The sequence below is a fragment of the Staurois parvus genome, unplaced genomic scaffold, assembly GCF_062004578.1.
Source record: "Staurois parvus isolate SC_StPar_1 unplaced genomic scaffold, SC_StPar_1.0 ptg000613l, whole genome shotgun sequence".
NCBI lineage: Eukaryota > Metazoa > Chordata > Amphibia > Anura > Ranidae > Staurois > Staurois parvus.
In genome coordinates, this window is record NW_028318409.1 from 3,370,584 (window position 1) to 3,383,787 (window position 13,204).

General features: G+C 39.7%; 1 protein-coding gene across 5 annotated transcripts in view; it reads left to right on the forward strand.

The window, feature by feature from the left end:
* CYB5R4 (cytochrome b5 reductase 4) overlaps nt 1-13,204 on the forward strand; it is a 218,152-nt gene that overhangs the window by 48,728 nt on the left and 156,220 nt on the right. For all 5 annotated transcript variants that reach the window (XM_089693117.1, XM_089693118.1, XM_089693119.1 and 2 more), the window contains 2 exons: nt 7,004-7,045; nt 10,430-10,475. In XM_089693117.1, the coding sequence (XP_089549243.1) occupies nt 7,004-7,045; nt 10,430-10,475 (88 nt within the window). The remainder of the gene's footprint in view (nt 1-7,003; nt 7,046-10,429; nt 10,476-13,204) is intronic.

Sequence of the window (13,204 nt, forward strand, 5' to 3'; positions counted from 1 at the left end):
ACCCTCTAGAGGACTTCGACTGGATCCTGAGTTACAAAAATTATCTCTGACTCTGACTAGGCATCTGGAGTACCTGTGTTTCTTCCACCATACCAATCTCTGTATTAGGGTCCGGTTATTGCTTTCCAGCAGGTCGTCCATGCTGGGGTTCTGCATGCAAGTTCTGGACCTCATGCTCTCTCTACCTTCAAGATGGTTCTATATGCTCAGTTTTACGCGAATTTTGCAGAAGGAAATTATGACCAAATGGAACAAATCTCCCTTGTCACTGGACAGACAGATTTGCGTGGGACAGTCAGTCAAGTCAAGTCCTTCCTCCTTTGATCTTCTATCCTTATATACCCCTTATACTCCAAGACTCTGACACAACTTTTAGCTACAGTCAGGTCCCAACTGGGACATCGACACAATTCTAACATTTTTGGCTCTATACACCACCACAATGGATTTGAAATGAAACGAACAAGATGTGCTTTAACTGCAGACTGTCAGCTTTAATTTGAGGGTATTTACATCCAAGTGAGGTGATCGGTGTAGGAATTACAACAGTTTGCATATGTGCCTCCCACTTGTTAAGGGACCAAAAGTAATGGGACAGAATAATAATCATAAATCAAACTTTCACTTTTTAATACCTGGTTGCAAATCCTTTGCAGTCAGTTACAGCCTGAAGTCTAGAACGCTTAGACATCACCAGACGCTGGGTTTCATCCCTGGTGATGCTCTGCCAGGCCTCTACTGCAACTGTCTTCAGTTCCTGCTTGTTCTTGGGGCATTTTCCCTTCAGTTTTACCGAAATAGGTTGCCACCTGTGCAATAAGTCCATCCGTGAAATTTCCTTGCTACTAAATATTCCACTCAACTGTTCGTGGTATTATAACAAAGTGGAAGCAACTGGGAGCAACAGCAACTCCACCACGAAAATGACAAAGCGGATCAGCACATGCTGAAGCACACAGTGTGCAGAAGACGCCAACTGTCTGCAGAGTCAATAGCTAAAGACCTCCTAAACTTTGTGTGGCCTTCAAGATTAGCACAACAGAGCTTCATGGAATGGGTTTCCATGGCTAAGCAGCTGCACCCAAGCCTTACATCACCAAGTCCAATGCAAAGCGTCTGATGCTGTGGTGTAAAGCATGCTGCAACAGCATGCTGCAACTGGACTCTAGAGCAGTGGAGACATGTTCTCTGAAGTGATGAATCACACTTCTCTGTCTGACAATCCGATGGGCGTGTGGGGGTTTGAAGGTTGCCGGGAGAACGGTACTTGCCGGACTGCATTGTGCCAAGTGTAAAGTTTGGTGGAGGGGGGATTATGGTGTGGGGTTGTTTTTCAGGGGTTGGACTTGGTCCCTTAGTTCCAGTGAAAGGAACTCTTAAGGTGCCAGCATACCAAGATATTTTGAACAATTTCTTGCTCCCAACTTTGTGGGAACAGTTTAAGGATGGCCCCTTCCTGTTCCAACATGGCTGCGCACCAGTGCACAAAGCAAGGTCCATAAAGACATGGATGAGCGAGTTTGGGGTGGAGGAACACCGTTGGGATGAATTAGAGTGGAGACATCCGTGCCTGACCCCACAAACGCGCTTCTGGAAGAATGGTCAAACATTCCCATAGACACACTCCTAAACCTTGTGGACAGCCTTCCCGGAGGAATTGAAGCTGTTATAGCTGCAAAGGGTGGGCCAACTCAATATTGATCCCTATGGACTAAGACTGGGATGCCATCAAAGTTCATGTGCGTGTAAAGGCAGGCGTCCCAGTACATTTGGTAATAGTGTGTGTATGTATGTGTGTGTGTGTGTGTATATATATATATATATATATATATGTGTGTGTGTATGTATGTATGTATGTATGTATGTGTGTGTATATATATATATATATATATATATATATATATACACAGTTGCAAGAAAAAGTATGTGAACCCCTTGGGATTACGTGAAGTTTTGCATGAATTGGGCATAAAATGTGCTCTGAACGTCATCTATGTCACAACAATAGAAGAGCACAGTCTGCTGAACATAATACTACACAAACATTAGATGTTGCCATGGTTTAATTGCACATAACATGTAAATATAAATGGTGAATGCTTGTGAGCTATTATGAAATGAGGTGTTCAATATGTGACTTTAGATGTCCTTATTTCTCACGTGAGGTTCGCTGGCACTTGCACTGACTCATATGCTAGTGTATATATAATATTTTCAAAATAGATAGTGCCGCGCTCCCATGTACCAATATGTATATCTTATACTTTCAAAGTGCTAATGAATAGCTTTCAAGATACTGCATGTATCAAACAATTATTACTAGTGACTCAAAACATCATTGTGAATATTAATCTTCATGCAAGTGACATTAATAACTGATAATCCTAAGGTGATAGTGCCTATTAAAGTACAGTGATATACAAATCAGAAATACTCCTCTATTCTACTGTGATCCTTATATTTATATTGTGCAAACACATATATATTATGTGCACGTGCTTATGATATATTCAATAAAAAAAAAAAAAAAAAAAAAAAAAAAAAGTCTTTCAAAATAAATGTGCAGGTGGATTCTTGGTTCCCTCTCGCCGAGTGCTTAATGGTCTCCCTATGTGCTCACCTCTATATTTGCCTGAATGAATCCAGGCAAATACACTTTTTATCCTTCCAGGATAGATGGGATGGAATGATGCTCTTGAATTATCTCAGAAGGTGGATGTGGATTTATATTTGTTCTCCTGTAGCTGCTCATGAGTGGGTATACTGACCATCTCTCTGAGGATCTCCCAAATCCCCTCCTGGGGCTGTTTCCTTTTCCAGTCCTCCTTATATCAGCTCAAAGGGTGTTGTTCAATTGAGAAAGGAAGACAAACAGACCATAGTGTCTTATCCTTGTGCAAAAAGGGGGTTTATTGCTGCCAGTTGCACAGTAGTATACAATTGTAGTATACTACTTTTTCCTCCCTGCACTGTGAATGTTTACATGTTATGTGCAATTAAACCATGGCAACATCTAATGTTCGTGTAGTATTATGTTCAGCAGACTGTGTTCTTCTATTGTTGTGACTTAGGTGATGTTCAGAGCACATTTTATGCCCAATTCATGCAAAACTCCACGTAATCCCAAGGGGTTCACATACTTTTTCTTGCAACTGTATATATCTATATATATATATACAGTTGCAAGAAAAAGTATGTGAACCTCTTGGGATTTCGTGGAGTTTTGCATGAATTGGGCATAAAATGTGCTCTGAACATCACCTAAGTCACAACAATAGAAGAACACAGTCTGCTGAACATAATACTACACGAACATTAGATGTTGCCATGGTTTAATTGCACATAACATGTAAACATTCACAGTGCAGGGAGGAAAAAGTATGTGAACCTTTGGACTTAATAACTGGTTGACCCTCCTTTGGCAGCAATAACCTCAACCAGACGTTTCCTGTAGTTGGAGATCAGACCTGCACAACGATCTGGAGTAATTTTGGACCACTCCTCTTCACAAAACTGTTTCAGTGTAGCAATATTCTTGGGATGTCTGGTGTGAATCGCTCTCTTAAGGTCATGCCACAGCATTTCAATCGGGTTGAGGTCAGGACTCTGACTGGGCCACTCCAGAAGGCGTATTCTGTGCTGTTGCAGCCATTGTTTTGTTGAATTACTTGTATGCTTTGGGTCATTGTCCTGTTGCATCACCCATCCTCTGCGCAGCTTCAGTTGGCGGACAGATGGTCGTACGTTTTCCTGCAAAATGTCTTGATAAACTCTGGAATTCATTTTCCCATCAATGACAACAATCTGTCCAGGCCCTGAGGCAGCCCCAAACCATGATGCTCCCTCCGCCATGTTTTACAGTGGGGATGAGGTTTTGATGTTGGTGTGCTGTGCCTTTTTTTCTCCACACATAGTGTTGTGTGTTCTTCCCAAACAACTCAATCTTGGTTTCATCTGTCCACAGTATATTTTGCCAGTAGTGCTGTGGAACATCCAGGTGCTCTTTTGCAAACTTCAAACGTGCTGCAATATTCTTTTTGGACAGCAATGGCTTCCTCCGTGGTGTCCTCCCATGTACTCCATTCTTGTTTAATGTTTTCCTTATTGTAGATGTGTCAACAAAAATGTTAGCATGTGCCAGAGATTTCTGTAGGTCTTTAGCTGACACTCTGGGATTCTTCTTTACCTCATGCAACATTCTGCGCTGTGGTCTTGCAGTCATTTTTACAGGACGACCACGCCTAGGGAGAGTAGCAACAGTGCTAAACTTTCTCCATTTGTAGACAGTCTGTCTTACCGTGGACACATAAACATCAAGGCTTTTAGAGATACTTTTGTAACCCTTTCCAGCTTCATGCAAGTCAACAATTCTTGATCGTAGGTCTTCTGAGAGCTCTTTTCTGAGAGGCACGGTTCACATCAGACAGTGCTTCTTGAAACCAGTAAACCCAAAACAGGTGTATGTTTTTTAAGGGCAGGACAGCTGTCAGCAACACATCCAATATCATCACACTGATTGGAGTCAAGGTTGCCTCACTCCTGACTCCATTTAGCTCTGGGAGAAGTCATTAAGCTAGGGCCTCACATACTTTTTCCTCCCTGCACTGTGAATGTTTACATGTTATGTGCAATTAAACCATGGCAACATCTAATGTTTGTGTAGTATTATGTTCAGCAGACTGTGTTCTTCTATTGTTGTGATTTAGATGATGTTCAGAGCACATTTTATGCCCAATTCATGCACAACTCCACGTAATTCCAAGGGGTTCACATACTTTTTCTTGCAACTGTATATCTATATATATATATATATATATATATATATATATATATATATATATATATATATATATATATATATCATACTTTCACACAAACCAATCAATATACACAAATTGGGATTTTTTTTTTTTTACCAAAGAAGTGTAGCAGAACACATTTTGTCGTAAATTTATGACTAAATGTTCGTTTATTTGATATTTTTTTATAATTGAAAGTAGAAAACATAATATTTTTTCAAAATTTTTGTTCTTTTTTCATTTATATTGCAAAAAAGAAACCCAGTGGTGGTCAAATATCACCAAAAGAAAGCTCTATTTGTGTGAATAAAAGGACATAAATTTTGTTTGAGTACAGTGTTGCATGACTGCATAATTACCAGTTGAAACAGTGCAGTTCTGAATAGCAAAAAATGGCTTGGGGGGGGGGGGGAACATTCCGGGGCTGAAGTGGTTAAAAATACAAGGCTGTTTCTGAATAGCCAAGGTGCCATGCAAGTAACTTCAGTTTCCGTTTACCAGTTTCCAGTAACAAAGGAGGTGCTCATAGGAAGACAATAGTGCTTACCGTATATAGCAAATTCTACTGCAGTGTAATACAGTCCCAGCCACCAGATTGTTCTGGCATGATAAAAATTTGTGTTAAGCAAGCTGGCCCTATTTAAGTATTTAAAGTTCCAGGGAACCTTGCCTTCCTTTTTGTTATCTCAGTGTAACATGATATAAAGCAGCCACAATTGTGCATATAGTTATAATCATATGCAATAAAAAAAAATACCCAGTTGTTAAACCATAAACTCTTGATCTGAACCAATTTCAAAGCTAAGTGTTGCTTTTAACATTTCATAAATATTCAACTAAACATCCATGCAAGCTTGAGAGATACAACATTTTAAAAGGCCGGTTCACTTAATATTTTGATTGTGTCTGCTTTGTATTCATCATATAAGAGCATTTGTAGCAGTTGCAGCTTGAAAGCCACATACAGTAATAACTGAACAAGCTGAGCTTTCATTACTTTATTAATAAAGTTTGATGTTTTCAAGAGGCTTTTAAGAAATCTAAGTGGCTGTACTACTTCTGCTAATGACATAAGGATTAATGCATGGTTGTGGATTTTTCAAATAAATGTTTTTCATGATTCTGTACTACAAGAGTGAATGTTCATAGCATTTGCATTATTACATTTTAAGAAGTTTTATTAACCACTGAATACTTGAAAATTTGTAATTTTTTGTTTAATTTCCTATGTAAGTACTTCTTGTGATATACAGTAAAAGGCAGCTTTAGCATTAATGTGACTTTTTTTATGTATAGAATCACAAAGCTACTGTATCCAGAAACTTGCTTAGAGACAATGTTGCCTGCCTCTACTTCTTTCCTACTCAAATATATACCTCAAATTGCAGGCATCTAATCTTCTACCGTTCTCTTCACTTACTTTCCCCCCCTTTTTTTTTTTTTTTTTTTTTTTTTTTTTTTTTTAATAGCAAAGCTATTTGTGGATGTTATTGTGACCATACATGTTACTATCTATCTGTGCAATCTCTGTACAATCAACTTTGGATCTACCAAAACTATGCAACATGCAGACCTACAAAAGCTATCCAATCAAATTCTATCCAGTCAGACGGGATCTTGCACTACATAATTGTTGTTAGATCTTAACGAGACCGTACAATCACGTTGTAACAGGCATGGTGAACTTTGGGCTACATTCACCCTGGTGATTTAGGCTGGTGCGAATTGCAGCAGCAGGAATCTGATTCCTGCAGTGGCTGTGAGCCACCAGCCCTGTTCACTACAATGACAGTTCAGTGGCGACCGCAATTAATCACAGCTCTCTACACAGCCAGCAATTATCTGTGGTGATCACTGCTGGATGCACTTTGTGGGCCAGGTATTCATTGGCTGTGTGGGCAGCTGCAAATAGCTGCAGCCACTGGTGACCTGTCATTGTAGTGCATAGGCACTCACAGCACCTAGAATCAGAAGATTCCTGCTGCTACAATTCACACCTGCCCACATCGCTAGTATCCTAAGGGATCTTTCTGCTGACTTCTGTCAGCAGTATTATCACTGGTACAGCAAAAAGGTTGACCAGGCAAAAAGCAAAAATATGACCAGGTTCTGTCTGAATATAAAGGAATGTTTTGTTTAGTCATGTTTTTTAGAAAGTATTTTTTTTCTTAGTATGTCAATTATGTTTTTATTTACTTTTACAGGCTTAATTTCATCAGACAAGACAGTATCACAAGAAGTAAATGGTCAGTTTGCAAAGTATTTACGTACAAATGTGTTATTTGTTGCTATTGTATTGTCCCCTGTTGTTCACACTTCTTGGCAGGCAGTGTATGACTTATGCTCCTATTGGCTTCTTCTTAGTTGGGTTTTGTAGAAATGTGCCCAGTGAGCAGCATTGCACCAGAGTAAAGTAAATAAGAGAGTTTCTGATATTCCTAGTTCTACATAATGCATTATCAAATTTTTAAACCCAAACGCAACTATTTATTATGTTGCAGCTTACCAATTCTTAAATGTGATGGCTGCACTAGTATTCATTTTTAGGCTTTCTTTCTTCTATTTTGATCTCGTGATCCAGCCAGTAAGTCTGTTGTTTTTCAAATGAACAAGGTCTCTTGAAGATGTAGCAGTTGCAGGGATACAAACCATGTACGACTGACAAGGGTGCTTACAATGGTCAGCTTTTATTTATTTATGTAAAACCTTTTTCCCAAAAGGAAAAAAACTGCACTGTTCCCAGCACATCTAAAAGCTGGAGCCAGGGTTTAAAGTGTTACTAAACCCATGACCCTGCATTCACTACATCTGGTCTCCCACAGTAAACAGAGCATGGAAATGTAATTATTTTAGTTAATATAAACTGCTAAATACCTTTTCTCATTGGCAGTTAGAGCAGTCTTGTGACTTCTATCAGTTTTCAGCAGAACACTGGTTAAAGCTTGTAGGAGGAGTTTTCCTTCTGCTCTAGGAGGATGCAAAACCTCTGACCTCTATCTGGACAGTGCTGATCATATGCATTCTCCAAAGAAAAAAAAACTCTCTAGCAATACACATCAACCTAAGTTTGTGCAGAGTGTCTCCACACCATTTGTCTCATCAGGAGATAAGAGGGGCACACTGGAAGAAGGGGAGGATCAGAGAAGTCAGGATCAAACATTACACATTTTTTTACACAATGCAGAGGATTAACTCCTTAGGTTCCACAGTGAGTATAACAAGTGTATGCTTTACTGCATATAAAGACTGATTTTACTGGTGTGGGTTTAGTAAGACTTTAACTCCTGGTGCAGCCTAATGCTATACATGTGCATCAGCCCTCGTTCTCCTTTGTGCATACTGTATGCTTATGCATGATGGATAGAGCAATATTAAGTCTAAATTTATGTTTGAGCCCAAATAGGTAAAACTCCAGGCAAATGTATAAAACACACACACACTTTGATCCAATTTTATTTGTCATTATCATTGATCAGCAGGAGGCAGAGCAAGAGGGCTATTACTGTGCCAAGCATGTATTTGTTGCATTGAATAGTACTGTCAGTGTATACAGCTGCATCTCAATAAATTAGAATATCATCAAAAAGTTCACTTATTTCAGTTAATTCAGTTAAAGTGAAACTTATATTTTTATAGATTCATTACACACAGATCGATATATTTCAAGCATTTCTTTCTTTTAATTTTGATGATTATGGCTTACAGCTAGTGAAAACCCAAAATTCCGTAGCTCAGAAAATTAAATATTACATAAGACCAATAAAAAAAGGATTTTTAATACACAACTGTTGGCTGAATGAAAAGTATGTCCATGTACAGTATAAGATGCACTCAATACTTGGTCAGGCTCCTTTTGCATGAATTACTGCATCAATACTGCGTGCATGGAGGCAATCTGCCTGTTGCACTGCTGAGGTGTTATGGAGGCTTAGGTTGCTTTATAAGTAGCCTTCAGCTCATCTGCATTGTTGGGTCTGGTGTCTCTCATCTTCCTCTTGACAATACCCCACAGATTCTCTATGGGGTTTAGGTTAGGTGAGCTTGCTGGCCAGTCAAGCACAGTGATACCATGATCATTAAACCAGTGTGGGCAGGTTCCAAGTCCTGCTGGAAAATCAAATCAGCATCTCCATAAAGCTGGTCAGCAGAGGGAAGCATGAAGTGCTCTAGCATTTCCTGGTAGAGGGCTTTATTGACTTTGGACTTGATAAAACACAATGGATCAACACCAGCAGATGACATGGCTCCCCAAATCATCACTGACTGTGGAAACGTCACACTGGACCTCATGCAACTTGGATTATGTGCCTCTCCACTCTTCCTCCATACTCTGGCACCTTGATTTCCAAATAAAATGCAAAATTTATTTTCATCCGAAAAGAGGACTTTGGACCACTGAGCAACAGTCCAGTCCTTCTCCTTAGCCCTGGTAAGACATTTCTGACGTCTCTAGTTCAAGAGAGACTTTACACAAGGAATGCAACAGTTGTAGCCCATGTTCTGGATACGTCTGTCTGTGGTGGCTCTTGAAGCCCTGACACCAGCCGTAGTCCACTCCTTGTGAATCTCCTCCAAATTCCTAAATGGCCTTTGCTTCACAATCCTCTCAAGGCTGAGGTTATCCCTGTTGCTTGTGCACCCTTTTCTACCACACTTTTTCCTTCCAATCAACTCTTCATTAATATGCTTGGATACAGCAATATGTGAACAGCCAGCTTATTTAGCAATGACCTTTTGTGACTTATGGAGGGTGTTAATGACTGTGTTCTGGACAACTGTCAAGTCAGAAGTCTTCCCCAGGATTGTGTAACCTACTGAACCAGACTGAGAGACCACCTAAAGGCTCAGGAAACCTTTACAGGTGTTTTGAGATAATTAGCTGATTAGAGTGTGACACCATGGAGTTTATTTACTAAAGCTGGAGAGTCCAAAATCAGACTCCCTTCTGCATAGAAACCAATCAGCTTCTAACCTCAGCTTGTTCAATGAAGCTTTGGCAATGAAACCTAGAAGCTGATTGGTTTCTATGCAGAAGGGAGTCTGATTTTGGACTCTCCAGCTTTAGTAAATAAACCGCCATGAGTCTACAATATTGAACTTTTTCACAATATTCTAATTTCCTGAGATACTGAATTTTGAGTTTTCCCTAGCTGTAATCATCATAATCATCAGTAAGCACCTGTATATTCCTTTCAAAAAATATTTTTGCACGCCATTAGAATCCCTGAATTCAGACAGGTACCAGTACCAGACTGAATTTGAAGTGAAAACCCGTGTTATGCCCCCCAATCGACTATTCTAAGCACATGCCATGCGGACTGATGGAGACACATTGTGGAATGTGAGGGTGTAAAATGGTTCTCACCTTGAAATTGAGATTTACATACTGGCTAGGTTTGTAGGTCCTAGGACATATAGTAACTCTTTTTTTGAAGAAACAAACTTAAGCTATTTGCCTGCTACCAAGCCAGATACACACTTGCTTTGGAAGCTATTTCACTTTCTTAGCTTTATACTTCAAAGAGAAGTTTGCATCTTAACTATGATTTGCATTGTTTGTAAAGTTTAGCGTTACTTTGCTCAGCACGATATCCTAAAAGATTTTAATTTTAATGTTCAAACCTCTTTAGGTGCAGTGTCTCATTTGCAGCTTGAAGAGAAACTCTTTCACCCCAGGTTAGTCAGTTTTTCTCTGTGGCGTAAAATGGTCAATGATGTTTTGCACATTTCTTTGTTTGAGAAGATTTAATGCGTATCTAAGACCAAAAACAAAACTTAATCCTTGGTACACATGGGCTGAATATCTGCCAGTTCAACAGAAACTGTATTCATGCGGGGGGTGGGGGCCACAATAGCTCAGTGGGGAGAGATCGCTGTACTAACATAGCTTGTATTAGTACAACAATCTGTCCGGGCTTTTTTTTTTTTAGTTCAGCCCACAGGGTTGAATAGAATAAACTCCCCATGTGTAACTGGCAGTAGGGGTGGATTTACTAAAGGCAAATAGATTGTGCACTTTAGAAGTGCCATTGCATTAATTTTCCCCAGAGCTTAGTGAATGTGTGTATATAATATCCAATTGGGTGCAAAAAAAATAATAAAATAGTGTTTTTGCTTGCACGTGATTTAGAAGAGGGAAATCTGCATAGCTTTACCACATTCACTCACTAAGCTCTGAGGAAAATTAGTGCAATGGTTTTGCACAGAGCAGCCCCGATCCTTCTCTTTTTGAGTTTCCCGCTAGTGCTCCTGGCTCCTCCCCCATGCTGAGTGACCCCAAAACAAGCTGCTTGCTTTGGGGGCACTCATGTGTGCTCTCTCCTGAACCGCCTCTGTAAGACACACAGAGTCGAGCTCGGCCTTGGCCCCCCCGCTCCCTTTCACTGGCTGTGATTGACAGCAGTGGGAGCCAATGGTTCCGGCTACTGTGTCTCAGCCAATGAGTAGGGAGAGACCTGCGAGAGCCACTGCTCTCATTCACAGTGCTAGATTGAGATTGGGCTCAGGTAAGTATTAGAGGGGGCTGAGAGGGGAGCAACACAGAGAATAGAATACATGAAGGTAAAAAACCTTAAGCCTTTAAAACCATTTTAGTGGCAAAGGAAGTCGGAGTTTCCACAAGTTGCACAATTCTAGTAAGCAAGATGCAAGGAATGCCTTTTCCTTCCTTCTTACCTGTAAGTGGGCCTGTCTCTTCTCATCCCCAGAGAGAGCCCACTCTTTATTTCATCACACCTAGGAATGGTAGGAAAGTAATGGACCACATAAATACTATATAGGGGCTAATGAGGGTAAATAAGGCCCTGCTCAGAAGGAGTCCAGAATGCAAAGGTTTGGTGTATCATGGCTGTAATATTGATACTTGCACTTGTTGAAATACCTACAGTAGCATGATTCACCTTGGCTCCCAGCTGGGTACCAAACCTGAAATATTAAATTTACTCTTCTGGTCGAGATAGGCAAAGACAGACATGCTAAGATTGGTTGGTGTGGGTGTGCTACGGATGCAGAGAGGATATGGCTTCAGACACTTAAAAGTACTGCCAATTTCAGAACCAAGAGTGCAATGTGCATGTTTCACTGAGAATTTGGAAACTTTCATTTAATGTTCACTGGAAATGACATAGGCTTTTTCTATCAGTTAAAAAAAAAAGTAGGAAGGTTCCACAACTTGACATAACTCTGAGGCAGATGATGTTTTACATGTTTATGCAGAGTAAACATTTTCTGTAAGATGCCTATATGATGCTGTGCAGATATTAAAAATGAGCATCTAGGTCTAATTGTCTTAACTGGCTCTTTTCTGGGTAATGCTCATTGAAGACCCTACATGCTCATGTCTAAATCATAAGGCAATAAGTTTGGTCAGCTTGTGAGCCGCATTCAAATTTAAATATGTGATAGCCACACCAAGTATGAAAAAAATGTAGGTAAAACAGTTTAGCTGTAATCTTAAATATTTTAAAGAAATAACATTATCAATTCTTAAGTCATGCTTACTTGAAGAGTATGTATATGTTCAGATAAACAAGCACTGAGCACCTGCAGATCATCTGGTCAAAGTTAGCGAAGAGTTTCATATGTTTGGGATATAAAAATGCTGTAAATTAACAGTGCTTTCACAAATAGAAGTGTTCATAGTTTATTTTTATCCATTAACAAAATGGAAAGTAAATGAAGAGGAATCCAAATCAAATCAATATTCTCCTAAATCCTCCTATCCCTCTTGTATTGAACTGTATTGTTGCTGTATTGTCTCCCGTTATATTGTAAAGCGCTGAGCAAACTGCTGGCGCTATATAAATCCTGTATTATAATAATAATAATATTCGGTATGACCACCTTTTGCCTTCAAAGAAACATCAATTCTTCTAGGTACATTTGCACACAGTTTTTGAAGGAACTTGGCAAGTAGGTTGTTCCAAACATCTTGGAGAGCTAACCACAGATCTTCTGTGGTTATAGGCTGCCTCAAATCCTTTGGTCTTTTTTCGTAATCCTAGACAGATTTGACTGGTTCCCTTTAACTGCCTCCCATCTGTTCAGTGTAATGTATCTAGACAGGAGCAGTGTCTATGCAGATAGATGTACCTATACGTTCTGTTGCTTATGCATGCTCTCAGCATGATCTGTGTCCAATGGCCGTGATCAGAGTTACAGTAATAAACAATGGCTGTCATTCATGACGCCATTGTTTACTACTGTGTAATCTCTGTGATTGGTCCCAGCGATCACATGGTACTAGGGCCAATCACAACATCACAGTAGTAAACTAAGGCATCATGAATTAAAGCCTTTGAACAGTTTTACTGATTGCTTACACAGTAATCCTCACTGTAATAAGAAATCAGTGTAAAAAAAAAAAAGAATAAATAAATAAAATCCTGATCACCACCCAGAGCAGT